This window comes from Oreochromis niloticus, linkage group LG20, assembly GCF_001858045.2.
Source record: "Oreochromis niloticus isolate F11D_XX linkage group LG20, O_niloticus_UMD_NMBU, whole genome shotgun sequence".
NCBI classification, from domain to species: domain Eukaryota; kingdom Metazoa; phylum Chordata; class Actinopteri; order Cichliformes; family Cichlidae; genus Oreochromis; species Oreochromis niloticus.
The window spans coordinates 12873750-12888883 of record NC_031984.2 but is presented as its reverse complement, the minus strand read 5'-3'; the positions used below and the strand labels follow the sequence as shown (position 1 = coordinate 12888883).

Below are 15134 nucleotides of genomic sequence, written 5' to 3'. Positions count from 1 at the left end.
TTATGTCTCACTTGTTTAGCTACATTTGGCCTCAAGAAAGCCTGCCTTTTTCTCCTTCTTTTGTTCTCAGTGTTAAACTAAGCATTTACTTTATATTTACTGCACAGCACTGATGTGTTTTGTTTAATAATCCAAAAGACCAGTGCTTCTCAAACTGTGGCACACAGAGCAGAAAATATGGAATAAAATGAATGTAATGTGACTTCCGTCGAGAAAGTAAACAGGAATTTCTGACTTTTACTTCACTAAACTTTGACTTGTATGCTTTGCTGCATTGGTAATGATTAATGCCACTAAGGTGGTCAAGGAGGTATGTTTGCTCTGAAAATAACCTTTTTAAAAAGCAATGTAAGAATTACAGTAAGAGAATTACATTTTACAAGAGGTGGGTCTTGACTTGAAGTTGATCTGGAGGTAAATCCAGGATCAAGGAATTTTTGGTGGCAATCTTTGCCATTGCAAAAGGACATTTTGCATCATATTCTCAAAGAGACATATCAGTGACATATCAATGTCCTTTTTTGAAGACACTGACTTGACATTCTTAAGAAAATATCCATACATAATTGTCCATCTATAAACAGTAAGCTAACATAGCTCCATGGTGTACCCCACCTCTCACTCCATGACAGCTAGGACAACTCTAGAGGATGGATGGATTTATTTAGATTAAATGTTAAATCTGGGGATTTCCTTTTATCACTCCCAGCAGCAGGATTTAGTATGTTGTGTGTGCAGCAGTTCTTCTTAAAGAAAAGATTGCTCACTGTAGAGATGCGGCTTAATAAAGTGTCAAATCTCTGAAAAAGGTTGAGTCTGTAAATACTGTAGTTTATCAGCTGTAATATACAATAAAAGCTTTAACCATGTTTCTTATCAAATTCAAGCAATAGTCCTGATGTGGGGTGGATCCTGTCTTACCCAAAAGACACTCCCTTAATCTAAAGCAATATATCACTCAAGCCACACCCACAAAGAGAGACCCCACTCTGAATGTTTGTCGTTTAAGATTTTGGCCAGAAGTCATTCGGCTGATTCTAATTTTAGATGTGAGATTATCCCATGTGCTCTTTATGCCCTCTTCTGGCCAAGGTTATTTATTACAACTCACTTCTTGCATTCATTTAAATTGCATTCATAACATTTAAAGGCGACAAAAGCAAAGATGAGCCGACCCTCGTATCAAGTTTTTATGTTTATTTTCATTGAAATTCTTATTGAAACGCTTTGTGCTCCCAGTTAAGGATCAAATAATAAAAGGAGACTCAATGTAAAACTCGCACAGCCGATCAGCAGACCTACTCTTGAAGTCTGGGATACAACATTTGCTTTGGATTGCGCTGGTTCAGAACAAAAAAGCAGATGGTTTATGTAAAAATGAATATCATACCAAATAGCACAGTGAAGGGGGAGGAGAAATGGTAATGTCTTAAAAATTGGGGACAAAAAATGAGCACAATCAGTGGTTACGAAACATGAGAGCGGTAAAACGAAATAAAAAGTACTGTATGTGCGATCTCGGTCGCACACGTACACACATAAACGCACTCACTTGCAAATACACCCAAACGTACAGGCGCAGGCGCACACAAAGGCACACACTCACTCTCACGCACACACTTGCGCGCACACACAAACACAAACCCACAGATAAATTGTAGTGATTGAAAATAATGAAACCCTGGTTAAATCTAATGGTATCATACATCCACGTCTTGTGTGTGAAGTGCGGAAAACAAAACAAAAAATAAACTAAAATGGAGAAAAAAATTATTCTTGTGAATAATGAAAAGCATGCCCATCTTCACTGGTCTAACCCAACTTGAAACGACCACAAACCCAGAAGTGCTGCCCTCTCTATCCACCCCTCTACTCCACCCCCACCTGCCCCATGCTCTCTTATCCCTCTCACATATCATTCCCACATCCCTGCCTCACCTCCGTCCTACCCCCCAGTCTCCTCCCCTCCTCAAATCTCTCTGCTGGATTTCAGGGTTTCCACACGCTTCTGCATTGCAGATCAAAAGCCTGCCTGGGAGGAGGAAGCAGGCGGGCAGGGAGAGACGGGGCGGCTACTGGTTCAATCTCTGGTCACCATTTATGAAAACACAAAGTCCAGTTCAGAATACAGAGAGATGACTGGGTGTAGAGGAGTGTTGTTGTGTGCTGAGGTTAAAGGTGATTGACCTGCATGTTTTTAGAGTGGCACTGGAAAATGTTGTTAGGTGTTAGTCTACACGTGAGTTGTCTGGGTTAGTTTTGTGTCTGTGTGTTTGTATGTGAAGGCACTGGGTGGGGGCAGTGGAGGTGGGGTTGATGTAGCTCAGGGCCTTGTCCCTCATCCCTCGGCCCCAGTCAGAGAAGGGGAGAAGGGGCAGGTTTATAGGGCTTGTGTCTTGAGCTCGATGGGCTCCCCGCGGGTGTCCTGCTGGGTCTCGTTCTCGGGAGGTCGACTGCCCTTCAGTGTGGCCAGACGCTCGGACAGACCCCTCATGCGTGGGAACAGCATGAAATCATACAGGAGGGCCCCCATGGCACCTCCTATCATAGGCCCGACCCAGTACACCTGCCAGCAGCAAAGTTAACATTTATCAGTGGCTGAATCTCTTATGAGACGTCCTAAAACAGAAGAAAGGTGAGGGAAGATCGATCGTTTCAGGTCTTACCCAGTGGTTGATAAAGTTTCTGAAGATCACAGCAGGGGCAAAGGACCTGGCAGGGTTCATTCCAGCACCCGTGTAGTACATCTGAAACACAAGAAGCATGTTTCTAATATTTACACTTCCATATGCATGCATTTAACACTAGATTATATGCTAAGACCATGTGTCTTTACCCCCATGAGATGTCCGATGGTAACAGAGAAGCCGATGGAGAGGGCAGCAGATCCGAGACGTCCGTTTCTCCTCTCATCAGTCACGGCGAAGATGCAGATGACAAGTTGCATGGTGAGGAAGACCTCCACAGTGGTGGCCATCCCCAGACTGATGCCAGGCTGCAGCTGGAAATACACAAATATGATAAAAGCTGATATTTGGGCCGAGAGATGCAGTGAATGAATGAGTGTTAATGCATTTCATTTGAATCCAACCATGGTTTCATATCTTACCACATTAAACCTGAATTGGTACTACAAACTCTAAGCCAAAAAGAATTTCCCAATATTGCTACACTTATTTCCTGAAACATCCCTGTTTGGTCTTTACCGTGTTCATTGCCATGTTGCCTCTCATGTTGCCTGGTGTGACCCCATACAGCACAGCAGCCCCGGCTACAGCACCCAGGCACTGGGCAGCAATGTAGAAAATGGCGCGGAAAAGAGACATCTGTGAGCCGACAAGGTAGGCAAAGGTGACGGCAGGGTTGATGTGGCCGCCGCTGATGTGGCCGATGGACTGGATGAGGGTAGCGGCTGCCAGCCCAAAGCACAGGGCCACGTGAAGGACATGATGAGGCCCAGTGGTCCAGCGCAGGGCAGCGCCCATGCCAAAGAACACAAAAAACATGGTCCCGAAGAACTCGGCAAAAACTGCCCGCCAAAAATTCATAGACCGGAACTCCCACATGGTGACGGTTGAGGCTCTCCACCAGATGAAGAGGATTCTTCAAAAATAAATGTAGAAAAGGTCAAATGTGTACCTTTTCAATGCTCTTTAGATATCAAAAATGTTTTAAAAAAAGAGTCTCCCTTTTGTAGTCAGCTCACTAAGCTGACCAAACACAGCCGGAAAGTCAGTTTAAAGACAAAACAGGATTTCAGAACGTCAACAGACGAATCCACTCAACAGATCTTTTACCAGACTGGGTTGGTAAAGTCAACTCAGCTGCATTCGCTTGCCACCTCTGTCCACCTGTCCAAAGACATAGGTGTGAGATAATGTGGGAGTGTGGGAGGAGATCTCAGGTGGAATGGGATGTCAAGAAGAGGTGGGCATCAATGCTAAAGGGGTGTTTCTAAAAAGAGACGGGGATAGATAGCGTCCAGTGGACCTTTTAGCCTCTCTGACGGAGGGGAGAGGGCCAGACGGGCGCTTTATAATACCCCCCCAGGGGCCCCAGGTGACGCCATAATCCCCCTGTAGGGCCAAGGGCGGGGGGCAGCAGTGCTGGACATCCTAAATCAAACAAACTTAACCCCTCTGTCTCCCCCCCACATAAGAGCGTATGGCCAAAAGAGATGTAGCATATCTAAGAAGAAAAAATATGAAGTGAAAATGAGTGAGAAATTATTATTTTTTAACATTTAAAGTGAGGTAGTAACATTTTGCAGGAAAAAAGTCACAAGAGAGTGTATTCATCTTCAGAAGGAGTCAAAAATGACGGAGGAAAGAGTTGCAGTGAAGAGCAGGTTATGCTGAGTTTTCTTTCGGGAGTATGTCATCTGTTGACATATCATAACTTTCATTATCAGGGGACACGCATGCAGATAGATTAGGGCAGAAAACACACACATGTATGCACAAAAACACACATGCACACATTCAAATAATACAGTTGGGGCCCCGGACGGAAGTGCCCAAAGCTAACAGTGCTGGCCTGACCGATACACTGAAATGCCTGACCCTGTGAAACCATTGTCTGTAACAAGTATCTGGGCTACGTATGGACAGAGACAAGACAAAAATACATATTAAACCGAAGCACAAGTAACAACAGCTGGCAAAGCATTTTCTCAAATTTGCAAAGCTAAGTGCCAAAGTGCATGTTTAAATTTGCAGCTTCTGTTTATTGGCGTGCACATAATTAATTCTGCCTGTGAGAATCAGCGATCTTTAATTGGCAGCAAGCACTACAGAGGCCTGGAAGTGTGAGCACTTTAACCTGAAGTTGACACCGCCTCAGGGTTCAGCGTGCACTGACACCGCCCCACAACCAGCGCCATTTGGTGGCGCTAGAAAATATTGGAGAAACATGTTAATCTGGCTGATGTGTGCAAAGAAGGGGGGAAAACAGCAATGCGGAGAGAAAACAGTGAATCAAGCTGCAAACCAACAATAATTCACACAACGCAGCAGATTGTGCCTTCTGTTGTGACAGGAGCTTCGAGGAGGTGCTTAGCAGAGGTTTGCAGTATGTGAGGCTGTGATGCAGGAGGACGTACGACCAAAGCCCTGAACGTTCTCAGTGCATGCGTGAGGTTGGGGAAAGGGGAGAGGTGGAGAAGGGCAGCGGGGATGCGGGGGAACGATGGGGTTACTGTGCAGCACCGGGGCATCACGCCGACCAGCCGAGAGACATCACTGGTGGAGGAGTGTGTGTGCGTGCATGTGTGTGTGTAGCTGGGGCGTGATGAATGCAGATAGCTGAGCTTGCCGTTTTAACTCCCTTTTATACATGTTAGAAAGAACACACACAATGCAAAATGCTGGCAGCACAGTGGCAGTTATAGCTATTGTGCATGCTGTATGTGTGTCTGCGGGTGTATGTGCGCATACTGCATGCACATTTAAGAGTGTGTGCATGTGTATGAAAATTACACACATCAACACAGGAGAAATATACAATAAATGGTTCAATTTTTTATTTAATATCAATTTTAAAGGGTTAGTTCATCCAAATTCTTTACAGCTAATTTGTTGTTGGTTGTGTCGCGCCTGTGACTTAAGACAAACTAAAGCAAATTATCAGTAAAGAGCAACTTTTTTCTATTTCGACTGAACATTTAAACTGCAAACACGCAAAACACATTTTAATACGAGGCAAAAATAAAAGCGCGTACACCCACGCACAAATATGTTTAAAGGTTTCATCAAAGTATTGTCTCTCACCCACATACACGCGTATGCTCAGCGTTTCCATTTCAAATTACAAAGCGTGTTGTGACTGAAGGTGTTCTTTCTGTAGAGCCATTACAGAGGAATGAAGGTCCATTTGATTGTGAATAGGAGGCCTCAGAGAAGAGATAGACGCTAACAGGCACAGACATGAGAGAGATGCTGGATGAGAGCGTCATTGAACCCACGGTGCAGGCTAAGGACCTCTTTAGCATTTCAAAGCATTCACAAACACAAGATACAACTGAAACATAAGGGTGTTTTCAGCAGGATTTCAATGAGTCTCTGTTAGAATTATAATGACATGCAAATGTGAAAGTGAATACTGAATCTCACAGTATTGGCTACACTTTTAGGTACACTAATGACAGACAACAAGGACCTCAAAGGTCACATCCAGTCCCTTTAAAATTCAGCTTCTACATTAAATTCTCCCCCACGCACAGTGAAAAAAGGGGGAAAAATGAAAATTATCGTGTGCTTGTAATGCACCAGCAGAAGGTGAGCATTGTAACCCTCCCTTTGTTGTCTTATTATCACATGTGGGTTTTTTATTACCTTTGGTTCTTTGAAAACATAAAACATTAGCTGCATATGTCCCAAAACTGTGTTACTCTGAGGAGGAAATGGGAAGTTTTGCCATTTACAAAAGAAAAGCTGAGTTTTATCTCCATATCACACAGTCTGGGCTTTTTTTCTCCATCCCACTCACGTCTTATAGCTTTTTGTTAGTATTACTGCTGCTAGTGTTATCAAATTTAGGAATAAGATTTTATTTTTACCTAATTTTACTGCATCACTGCAACTTTAAGACATTTCTGTTTTTGTGCAATGAGGCCTGCACTGTCTTTTTTCACCTACTCTGAGCATTGGAAACAAGTTGTGAACACTGAGATTTCGTCATCTTTTATACAGTAAATGCATAACTTTAACACGTACACATCTGGGCGTCATATTTATGTATTTCTGGTAAGTCCAAGTCTAACAATCATTCTCTTTTGTCTCTGTTTTTGGTCTCCATTAACTTATGAGGGGATATATCTGCTAACTAAGTGCTCCACTGTGTGCATTAGTGAGTCGCTATCTGTACCTGATTGCTATTTTTAAGACAGTTTTTAATGAATTTTTAGAGCATTTTGCTTTTTAAATCTGCAAACAGCTCTCTACTGTGACTGTGGGAGAAATCAGAGTCCTATTTTGTGAAATTTAGTAATATTCAAAATTTTTGAGTTAAGTATTTAAAAATTTTAATTTATTGATTTTAACTTTAACTTTAACTGAGTAATTAAAATTTTTTTAGATACCCATCTAAAACTTTTGAAATAATACCCGAAGCTTCCATAAACTTCAAACTGTGACTTGTACATTAAGATGATTTTCTTTAGAATAAAATTTGGCATTTGAATGTATAAATTGTACATTTGTACACTCATTTGTAACTTGGAAAGATTGGAATATTTCCAATATTCATATTTTTGAATCACCTTCATGAATTTAGCCCCAAAATGACTGAAACTGAAGCTCTTCAAATGTAAGGAGAGCTGCACATTTATGAGATAATTCTCTGTGAATCAAATTTAGCGACTGCTATTCAGCAAAAAGTCCAATTACATGTTGTAAGATGCAGTTCATTTCCATCTTGTGCTAGGTCTTCTTTCAAAATCAAATGAATCTTGTATCTGTAGCTAACTTACTCGTTGGCCAGCTCATAAAACAAGAATTGACCAAATATAACATGAACCTCCAAAAAACAAGCGTACTTAGGCTGAGCTCTTTCAGCTGAACTTGTCACAGTAGCAAAGGTACAGGTGAAAGACTAATAATGGCTCCAACATTCAATTTTCCCAGAGATCAGAACAGTGAAGTATCTCATTGAAATTCATTTTCTGGGCATCTTTGGTTGAGGATGTTTTATTATCCTACACTAAGAGAGAAATACTGTGCTTTGTGCTTCGTACCATTTTATGACAGTTGTGGTTGAACTGTTTGCTAATCTGATTTCAAAAAATGATGTCTGTTTTTGTGCAGAAATCCTCCAAAATATATATATTCTAATACTATATAGCATTATATTCCATGATTTTTTGATATTTATGGGAGAGTTTCTCGAATATTAGTGTTTTTAGTTTCGATAATTATTGAGTATGTTTTACTGCTGATACAATTGAATTTTTTTTAAGTACTTTTAATTATAATAGGGAAATGATACACATTTTACCGTATAATGATAGGGAAAAATTTTTCTTTTATTGTGTTGAAACTTGCGAGTAATCACTGCTTGTTTTTGCTTTTTATTTTTGTTAGGTTGTACGTGTAGACCTGCTATTTTTAAAAATTGTTTAGACAGATGGTCAAACAATATCAGACATATAAATATTAAAAATAAACAAATAAAAGTGACTATTTGTGAAAATAAATAGTAATTATATCCCATTGTGGTGCATTTTGGTGCGCCAACACTCACAACCTGGGTATTAAGCCATCAGTTTTGCAGTTAATAGACGGGTCTCTGTATGGCCACACTCAAATTGCAATTCAAGAGTTAAACGGCTTCTTTATCAGGATGTTAAGATTGCCATTAGATGACATTAAACTCTAAATGGTCATTTCACTGAATGTACAATATTTTCCTCCTTTGGATTATCGAGCACTCATGTCTGCTTTTGTATATTACAGCATGTCATGTGAGATAAATTTCATCCTTTGACACACCTTCTTCCTTTTCTTTTGTCCCCATCACCATTTACTTTGATCATGTGTACACCAGTGCATCTTTTTAAAAATCGCAGTGTGCTTTTTTGGTGCACGTCCCTTCAGTTGTTTTCCTGCTTGCTGGCCTGCTTGGCTCTCATGGCGTTCTGTGTGACTGTAGACAGCGACGATCCGGTCATGCTTGCCGTCTCCACGATCTCGATGTCCTTGCAGGTCAAACAGGCCACCAGCTTCTGACGAGAGGCACTGCGTGCAAAGAAGAACTCATGGGACATCCCTGCCAGTATAGCCCCGAGCACCGGCCCGATCCAGTAAACCTGCAGGTGGGCAAAAGTGAGGTATATGAGTTTTCATGGTATCTAAATGATCTAAGACAAATAGAGGAATCCATTAAACTGAAGTACTGTTAGATTTGACATTATCACCTCCACCAGTAAGGTTATGTGATTGATCTGGCTTATTAGTCTGTTTTCAAAAGGATTACTCAGAAAGTTTTTGACACGTCTGCATGAAATTGTTTTTACCAGAGATGAGGACTGCCCCGAATTAGAAGTGACCGGTCATCGAAGGTAATAAAGATGCAGATCCAGGTATTTCTCCAACAATGCTTTACCAATGCAACTGTTGGAGCTTCATATATAGAAATCAAATCGAAAAAACTAAATTTGTCAGACATCATCTTGAAATTCTCAAGAAAATTTCACAAACTCTTTCATATCCAGATGTCCTTTTGGATACAGGGACTCATTTCATTTTGAAGTGAGGGATGCAGTTTCTGCTCTTGTTAGATTTTAAAAGCACACTTCCATGGATCAGTTCATGTTGTAGTTGATTAAGTTTGTTACACCCTGTAGTTTGGTCTCATCACAAGATAGATCTTAAATATGCTGAGCTGATTAATAGAAGAAAAAAACATTTTAAATACAATAAAATTCTGCAAATGTTCCTTTCTTTCTTTAAATGTCTATTTTTTATCTTATGATGTTTAAAAACAAAAATATCTTCTATAAAACAACTTAAAGACACATGAAATGTCTCCATTCTTTATTAAAAAAAACCATTTTAAAATATGTGACCATTTTATAAGATCTTAATCTGAAAAGAAACAAATAACAATAGCAAACAATAGTAAGAAGTTAAATATTTGTCTTTATGGTGTAGCAAAAAATCAGAATCAGAAAATAAGTTCTTCAAAATGAACCCATGTTAATGTAGAAAATTTTGTTGAGTTTACTTATGTTGCACTCTTCATAACTTTTGTACGCTGACCAATAATCTGTGTTTCCAAAAAAGATTTGGAGTTTGGATTTGTGTCTCACCCAGTGGTCTTCCCAGAAGCCTGTGATGATGGCTGGACCCAGCGAGCGGGCGGGATTCATACTCGCGCCAGAGAACCGAGCCTGAAGAAAAACAACATCACAATAAGGCTTTTTGTTTTTCTACATGAGGATAATGTAGCTTTAAGATTTAAAGACATATATCATAATAATTAAAGTTAAAAAAAAAATGTTATGGCAAAAGGAACACAACAACCAATCAGGTCTTTTGCTTAAATAAAAGTGATTTTAAATAACATAAAAAACACTTCTGAAGTTATCTAATGTATAAGTTGGCAAAAAGTGCAATGGATTCTTTATTTAAAATCTTAAATAAAATCAAATGTTGATTTAAAAAGCACACTTCCTCGTATCGATTATATTTTAGTTCAGTTTTTCTCTGGTTTGGTTGTTTTTTGTTGCTCTTCTTTAAAATTGATGACACTTTCTGTAAAACTAGTTCCACTCACATATTTAACTGAGAGATCTTTTTTCTGTGTCAGTGTGACAGAAAGCAACAAAAGCTCCAGATCATGTATATTGAGAAATCCAACCCACAGTGGCTGTAGCAGTGGAAAAAAAAAAAATACAAATAATACACTATAGGCGTGAAAGAAGCTCATCTCACCCCTATCAGCACACCAGCAGTGTGTGCTAGTCCAATGGCCAGGTTTCCTGGTTCTGGGCTTTCCCTCCTTCGCTGGTCCTCTACTGAGAAGACGGTGAAGACCATCTGGAAGGTGCACAAGACCTCGATGCCCAGAGCCTTGGCTGCATTCAGCTCTAAAGGTACCTGTTTGAGGTGCGAGAAGAGTAAAAATATATTCTGTAAAGATGCAAATTATTATTAATATTTTTTTTAAATAGCACACATACATTCTAGGAACTGACCCTGTTGACAAAGTGCTCTGCTGTGGTTTTAAACGGCAGGGCCAGGTACAGGGCCCCAGCTCCTAAGGAGGCCCCCAAACACTGAGCGATGATATAAACGAGGGCCCGGAGAACATCCAGCCGCCGTGTGGCCAACAGAGCCAGAGTCACAGCAGGGTTCACCTGAGCAGGAACACAAGCACACACTGGCATATAAAACTATAGAAAACATAAACAGCTCGGTGGTCTCACGGTTCTTTACTTTAATGTTTATTGTAATAGATCAAATCAATGATCGACAAACGTTAAAGTGCAAAAAGGAAATATGAATTTATGCAGGTTTGTTTTTTCCCTTCTTGTAACATTTATACCCTCTTACATTTATCAAATGTCCCTTTGGAGGGGAGACAACCCCCCGAGGTTGAAACCGCTGAACTAAAACTACCTAATAGTATATATAAATATATAATTAACTAATTATGAGTAAATTTTTTAACAAATGAGCAATTTTAAAATGAGGATGTTCAAGTACATTAAGCTAGTTATACTTGCAAAATTTCACTCAGGTAGGACTTTAAATGCAGGACTTTTACTTGAAGGAGTTTTTTACATTTTCGCATTCGTGCTCCTATTCACTTAAATGAAAACAAGTACTTTGAAAGAGTTTCTCTCAAGTTCAGTTTGGAAAGAAAAATGAAAAACAACATGTTAAAATGACATAATTACCTGTGCCCCACTTATTTCTCCAAAACAGTGTCCCAGTGCTACAATCACCACACCCACTGCCACCGCTGGATACAGGGGTCCTCCAGGGGCATCTCCAGGGCCTGGCACAGAGGCACCCAGCACAGCGCTCACCAACACCAGGGTGCCGAGGAGCTCTGCCAGCATGGCGTGCCAGAATTGCCGACTACGTAGCTCCTCATAGAAAAGGGATGTAAACAAGTTGGGCTTTAGCTACTCCTCTAAATATATTGTTACATTTTTAGGTAAATAAAAACAGAACACAGGTAAATAAATAAATAAATAAAGATTTAGATCTCAGCGCATGATGAACATGTAATCTCTATGCTGCAAATGATATTTATCCATATTTTTCTTTCAAAACATGTCTTAAAAACACTTTCAGCGTAACCAGCTTAATGTTGTTTTAACCAATTTAGTTATAAAATTACTGATTACATTTAAATGTTAATACTCTGTGCACACGCCTAATGATAACAAGACATTTTTACTAAAATAGACAAGATTTAAACTCCGTCCCATGTAAATTATAACACATTTAAACACTAATACATTAACCTAACATGCTTACCTCACGCCACGTCATTTCGAACCCCACAAGTAGGTTTATTCAGGCGGTTTTCTGTTGGTCGGTCTCTCTGTGTGTCTCTGTGTAACTGGTGGTCTCTGAGGGCTTCAAGGTTCCTGCTACCTCCCTGATTAACTTGTAGAGTCTGCGAGAGGTCCTTTGATGAGAACAGCCTCCTCCCTCTCCCTCTCTCTCTCTCCTCCTCGCCCTCTCCTTCTAGTGCACCTCGGGCCTTATCAAGTAATGCACACACATCAGTCCATTTGCATATTTTACTCCAAAACATTCACTGACCTTCACTACTGTAACACATCTTCAGAGAACTATGAGGAGCATTTCATGGATTTTCTAACTGGAGTCACTTTGGCCAGTATAGAGAGGACAGTTTCCAGATAACTCACATTCACAGCTGGTTCATGTATCGTGTAGTGGTTTAACAGGCAAAAGACCCACTGGTTTGATCCCAGGAGGGGAACTCAGGAGGCCAGATTGCCTTCAAAGACAGGAAGAATGATAAAAAAAAAAAAAATTAAAAAAAAATTTAATAGTCCTGAAGACAAATTGAACTAAATTTTAAGTCAATTTAAGTCACATGTTTCTTTATTATGGACATATACTATGAAAAGTGCAAAACAGAGGTGGTAAAAATAGGACCAGAGGGCCATAACAAACCTGCAAACAGTCCCAATCCAGTCCACTGGATTCACAGGAGAGTGAAAGTTTTACAGGAAAGTATTAAATATTTATCAATAAATCTATTAAAAATTAATCAATCAGTTTTGAAAATTAGTTTAATCATAAAGTAAAATACTGTTGATTTTTAGTTCTCCAAACTGTGCTATAAACGTAGATGTAACGGAACATTTGGTGACACTATAAAGTTTGTTTTGCTCACAGACAAACTGTGAATCCCACCTGAAAGCACGACCTGCTTAATCCTCCATTTACTCAAATGAGTGCTGCAACTTTCTAAATAAACTTCATGTTGCATCAAGTAAGACTTGAAACTAGCTCCTGAGACCTAAAAAACATTGTTAAGGTACTTACTAAGGATATGGACAAGGGAACTGAAAGGCTGTTTTATCTGTAAAAATTACTTTTATACAACCAGACTTCTTTTTGTAACCAGAGTTGCCCCCTGCTAAAACCTATATCTAGCTTATAAATTGAAATATTTGTGTGTTTTATATTTATGTTGAATGTAAGAACACTGACATCATTATTATGTGTTTATGATAACTGGAAAAGAGCCATTTCTGTTACGATGATCATGGTAACATTGTCACTTTCACCATCTCAGCATGCTACCAGTAGCGCTCCTTTTACAGAGCACATTTTAAAAGGGCCTGGCTGGCATGGCTGTTTCCTTATTAAATTACATTTGTGCAACAGCATGACAGATACATTCAACAGTGAAAAAATTACCACAGGATAGAGGTGTTTTTGTTCCTGCTTTCTCCTGTTGGATGACCTGCGTTGGCGTGTTCTGAGCACCTGAAAAACAGACGTTCAGCCTTTATATCAATTATAGAAAGAGCCAATTAGTGACAAGAGCACCAAGAAAACACCAAAACCTTTGGCTGTTGTTTTATGCATTGCATTTTTTCAGTGGATAAATATGTGATAAAAGCTTTTCCTCCTGGAAGGAAATTTGGGTTTCAAAAGGCTCCAGTGTGAAGCAGAGTGACTCTTTGCATCTTATGCAGCAGCATATTTACAGGTTAAAGGTGCAAACAAATGCCTGCTGTTTTGTTGACACTATACCCAAAGATCTCAGATTTGATGCCGGCAGGCTCAGGGTTTTTTTTCCCCTCCTCTACATACTACTTGTGAGCTACCGCTCTGATCACCATGGGGACAAACCCTTTCATGATGCTGTTGCCATAGAACCTATTGAGATGCTGCGTCTATGCACTCTTTTCATTTTCGCTCTTTGATATGAAACACACACCAAAGCAGACAGAATTCTTCGATTTACGTCAAAACTCAGATTAATCACCTCTCTGGCGCTTTTTTCCTTTCTTTCTTTTTCTAACATGTTATTTTTTAGTTCTTTTTCATTTAGAGTATCTAAATGTTTGGAGTCCAATCTGATTTTCCTGATACCTCCAGGCATCAAAAGCCTTCAAATCTGGCAGAATGAGTCCAGAATGAACTGGTTGGGCAGGTGGGGAGGGGGGAGTGCTGGTGTGCCCCATTATGATGTGGATTACCCCCTCCTCCCTTCAGCAACTGTGTAACTGTTATCCCCCCTTTTGTGGGGCTAAGCCCAAATTTGTGGAGCAGGACGGGCGGAGGGCGCGCTGGAACCCGCTGGCGTGGGGAGTTTTCAGCCCCCCCACCCATAGTGCTGACACTGACACAATTTCACATACACACCCACATATACACGCTCATACAAAGTGCAAGCTAAGGGATTTGGGAGTGAGGGTAAAGGGAAGAGATGCACTAAGAGACACAATATACACATTTTTTAACCTCACTACACACATATGTTTTGTCTTTAGATGCTTCCCAGATGAAAGTGTAGAATATCAATCTTTGCAAGCAAGTGTTCACTGAACTCGGATCTTTTCTACTGCAGAGCAGCTGGGCCTGATGGCAGGATGTTTTCAGCAGCATGTGCTTCAGACAGGACTCTCCAGGGAGCTGCACAGTCCTGCAAGAAAACACTTCGCCACACTTACGCAATTTCAAGCCCTTCTTCACTCTTATATTGCATGTGCTCCTTGTGTGTACACACAAAAGCGAGTAGGCTTTACACTTCTTTTTTCCCTGTTTGTTTGGTTAATCCCCAATATTTAAGTAAGCCTGACATGGGCAAGCCTTTCAGCACACTCTCAAAGAAATTAGAAACACTGGTGTCAAAGTTACAGTTAAAGTAACTAAAGTGGTGATGAAGAAATGTTTTCATTCCATCACAAACATACATTTTATTTCAAATATGAAACCTTCAGCTGTGTGCTGGTATGCGGTTCACAGTGTGTGGTATCAGGAAGTCTACAAGGAAATAAATCTATCCACTGTTTATATTATCTGCTAAGCTTTCTGTGAACGGCTGAGTCAGTGTGGAAGCAGTTATTTGGCATTAAAGGTTATTTATATGCATTCAGGCATGTAGAGATGGTCAAGATGACCTGCTGAAATTCA

The 15134-nt window shown here is 40.2% G+C and overlaps 2 protein-coding genes and 1 long non-coding RNA gene across 5 annotated transcripts; 1 reads left to right on the top strand and 2 right to left on the bottom strand.

The window, feature by feature from the left end:
* Positions 1-24: 24 nt before the first annotated feature.
* On the bottom strand, positions 25-4001 carry mipb (major intrinsic protein of lens fiber b). The gene is made up of 4 exons (XM_003438976.5): positions 3207-4001; positions 2837-3001; positions 2667-2747; positions 25-2566 (listed from the first exon to the last, which is right to left on the bottom strand). The coding sequence occupies exons 1-4, from the start codon at positions 3564-3566 to the stop codon at positions 2381-2383; spliced, it is 792 nt and encodes a 263-aa protein (XP_003439024.1). The 5' UTR covers positions 3567-4001; the 3' UTR covers positions 25-2380.
* Positions 4002-4139: 138 nt separating this feature from the next.
* Positions 4140-9913, top strand: LOC112843296 (uncharacterized). 2 transcript variants are annotated; one of them, XR_003215548.1, is made up of 4 exons: positions 4140-5063; positions 8700-8809; positions 9014-9055; positions 9780-9913. It is a non-coding gene; the product is annotated as an uncharacterized LOC112843296 (long non-coding RNA). The 2 variants fall into 2 exon arrangements; XR_003215547.1 differs by lacking the exon at positions 4140-5063 and having other exon boundaries at positions 8674-8809.
* Positions 8063-12204, bottom strand: LOC102077241 (aquaporin AQPAe.a). 2 transcript variants are annotated; one of them, XM_025901778.1, is made up of 6 exons: positions 11988-12204; positions 11399-11593; positions 10694-10855; positions 10431-10595; positions 9806-9886; positions 8063-8803 (listed from the first exon to the last, which is right to left on the bottom strand). In XM_025901778.1, the coding sequence occupies exons 1-6, from the start codon at positions 12000-12002 to the stop codon at positions 8588-8590; spliced, it is 834 nt and encodes a 277-aa protein (XP_025757563.1). In that variant the 5' UTR covers positions 12003-12204; the 3' UTR covers positions 8063-8587. The 2 variants fall into 2 exon arrangements, with proteins under 2 accessions (XP_025757563.1, XP_025757564.1); XM_025901779.1 differs by having other exon boundaries at positions 11399-11590; positions 11988-12202.
* Between the last annotated feature and the right edge of the window lie 2930 nt (positions 12205-15134).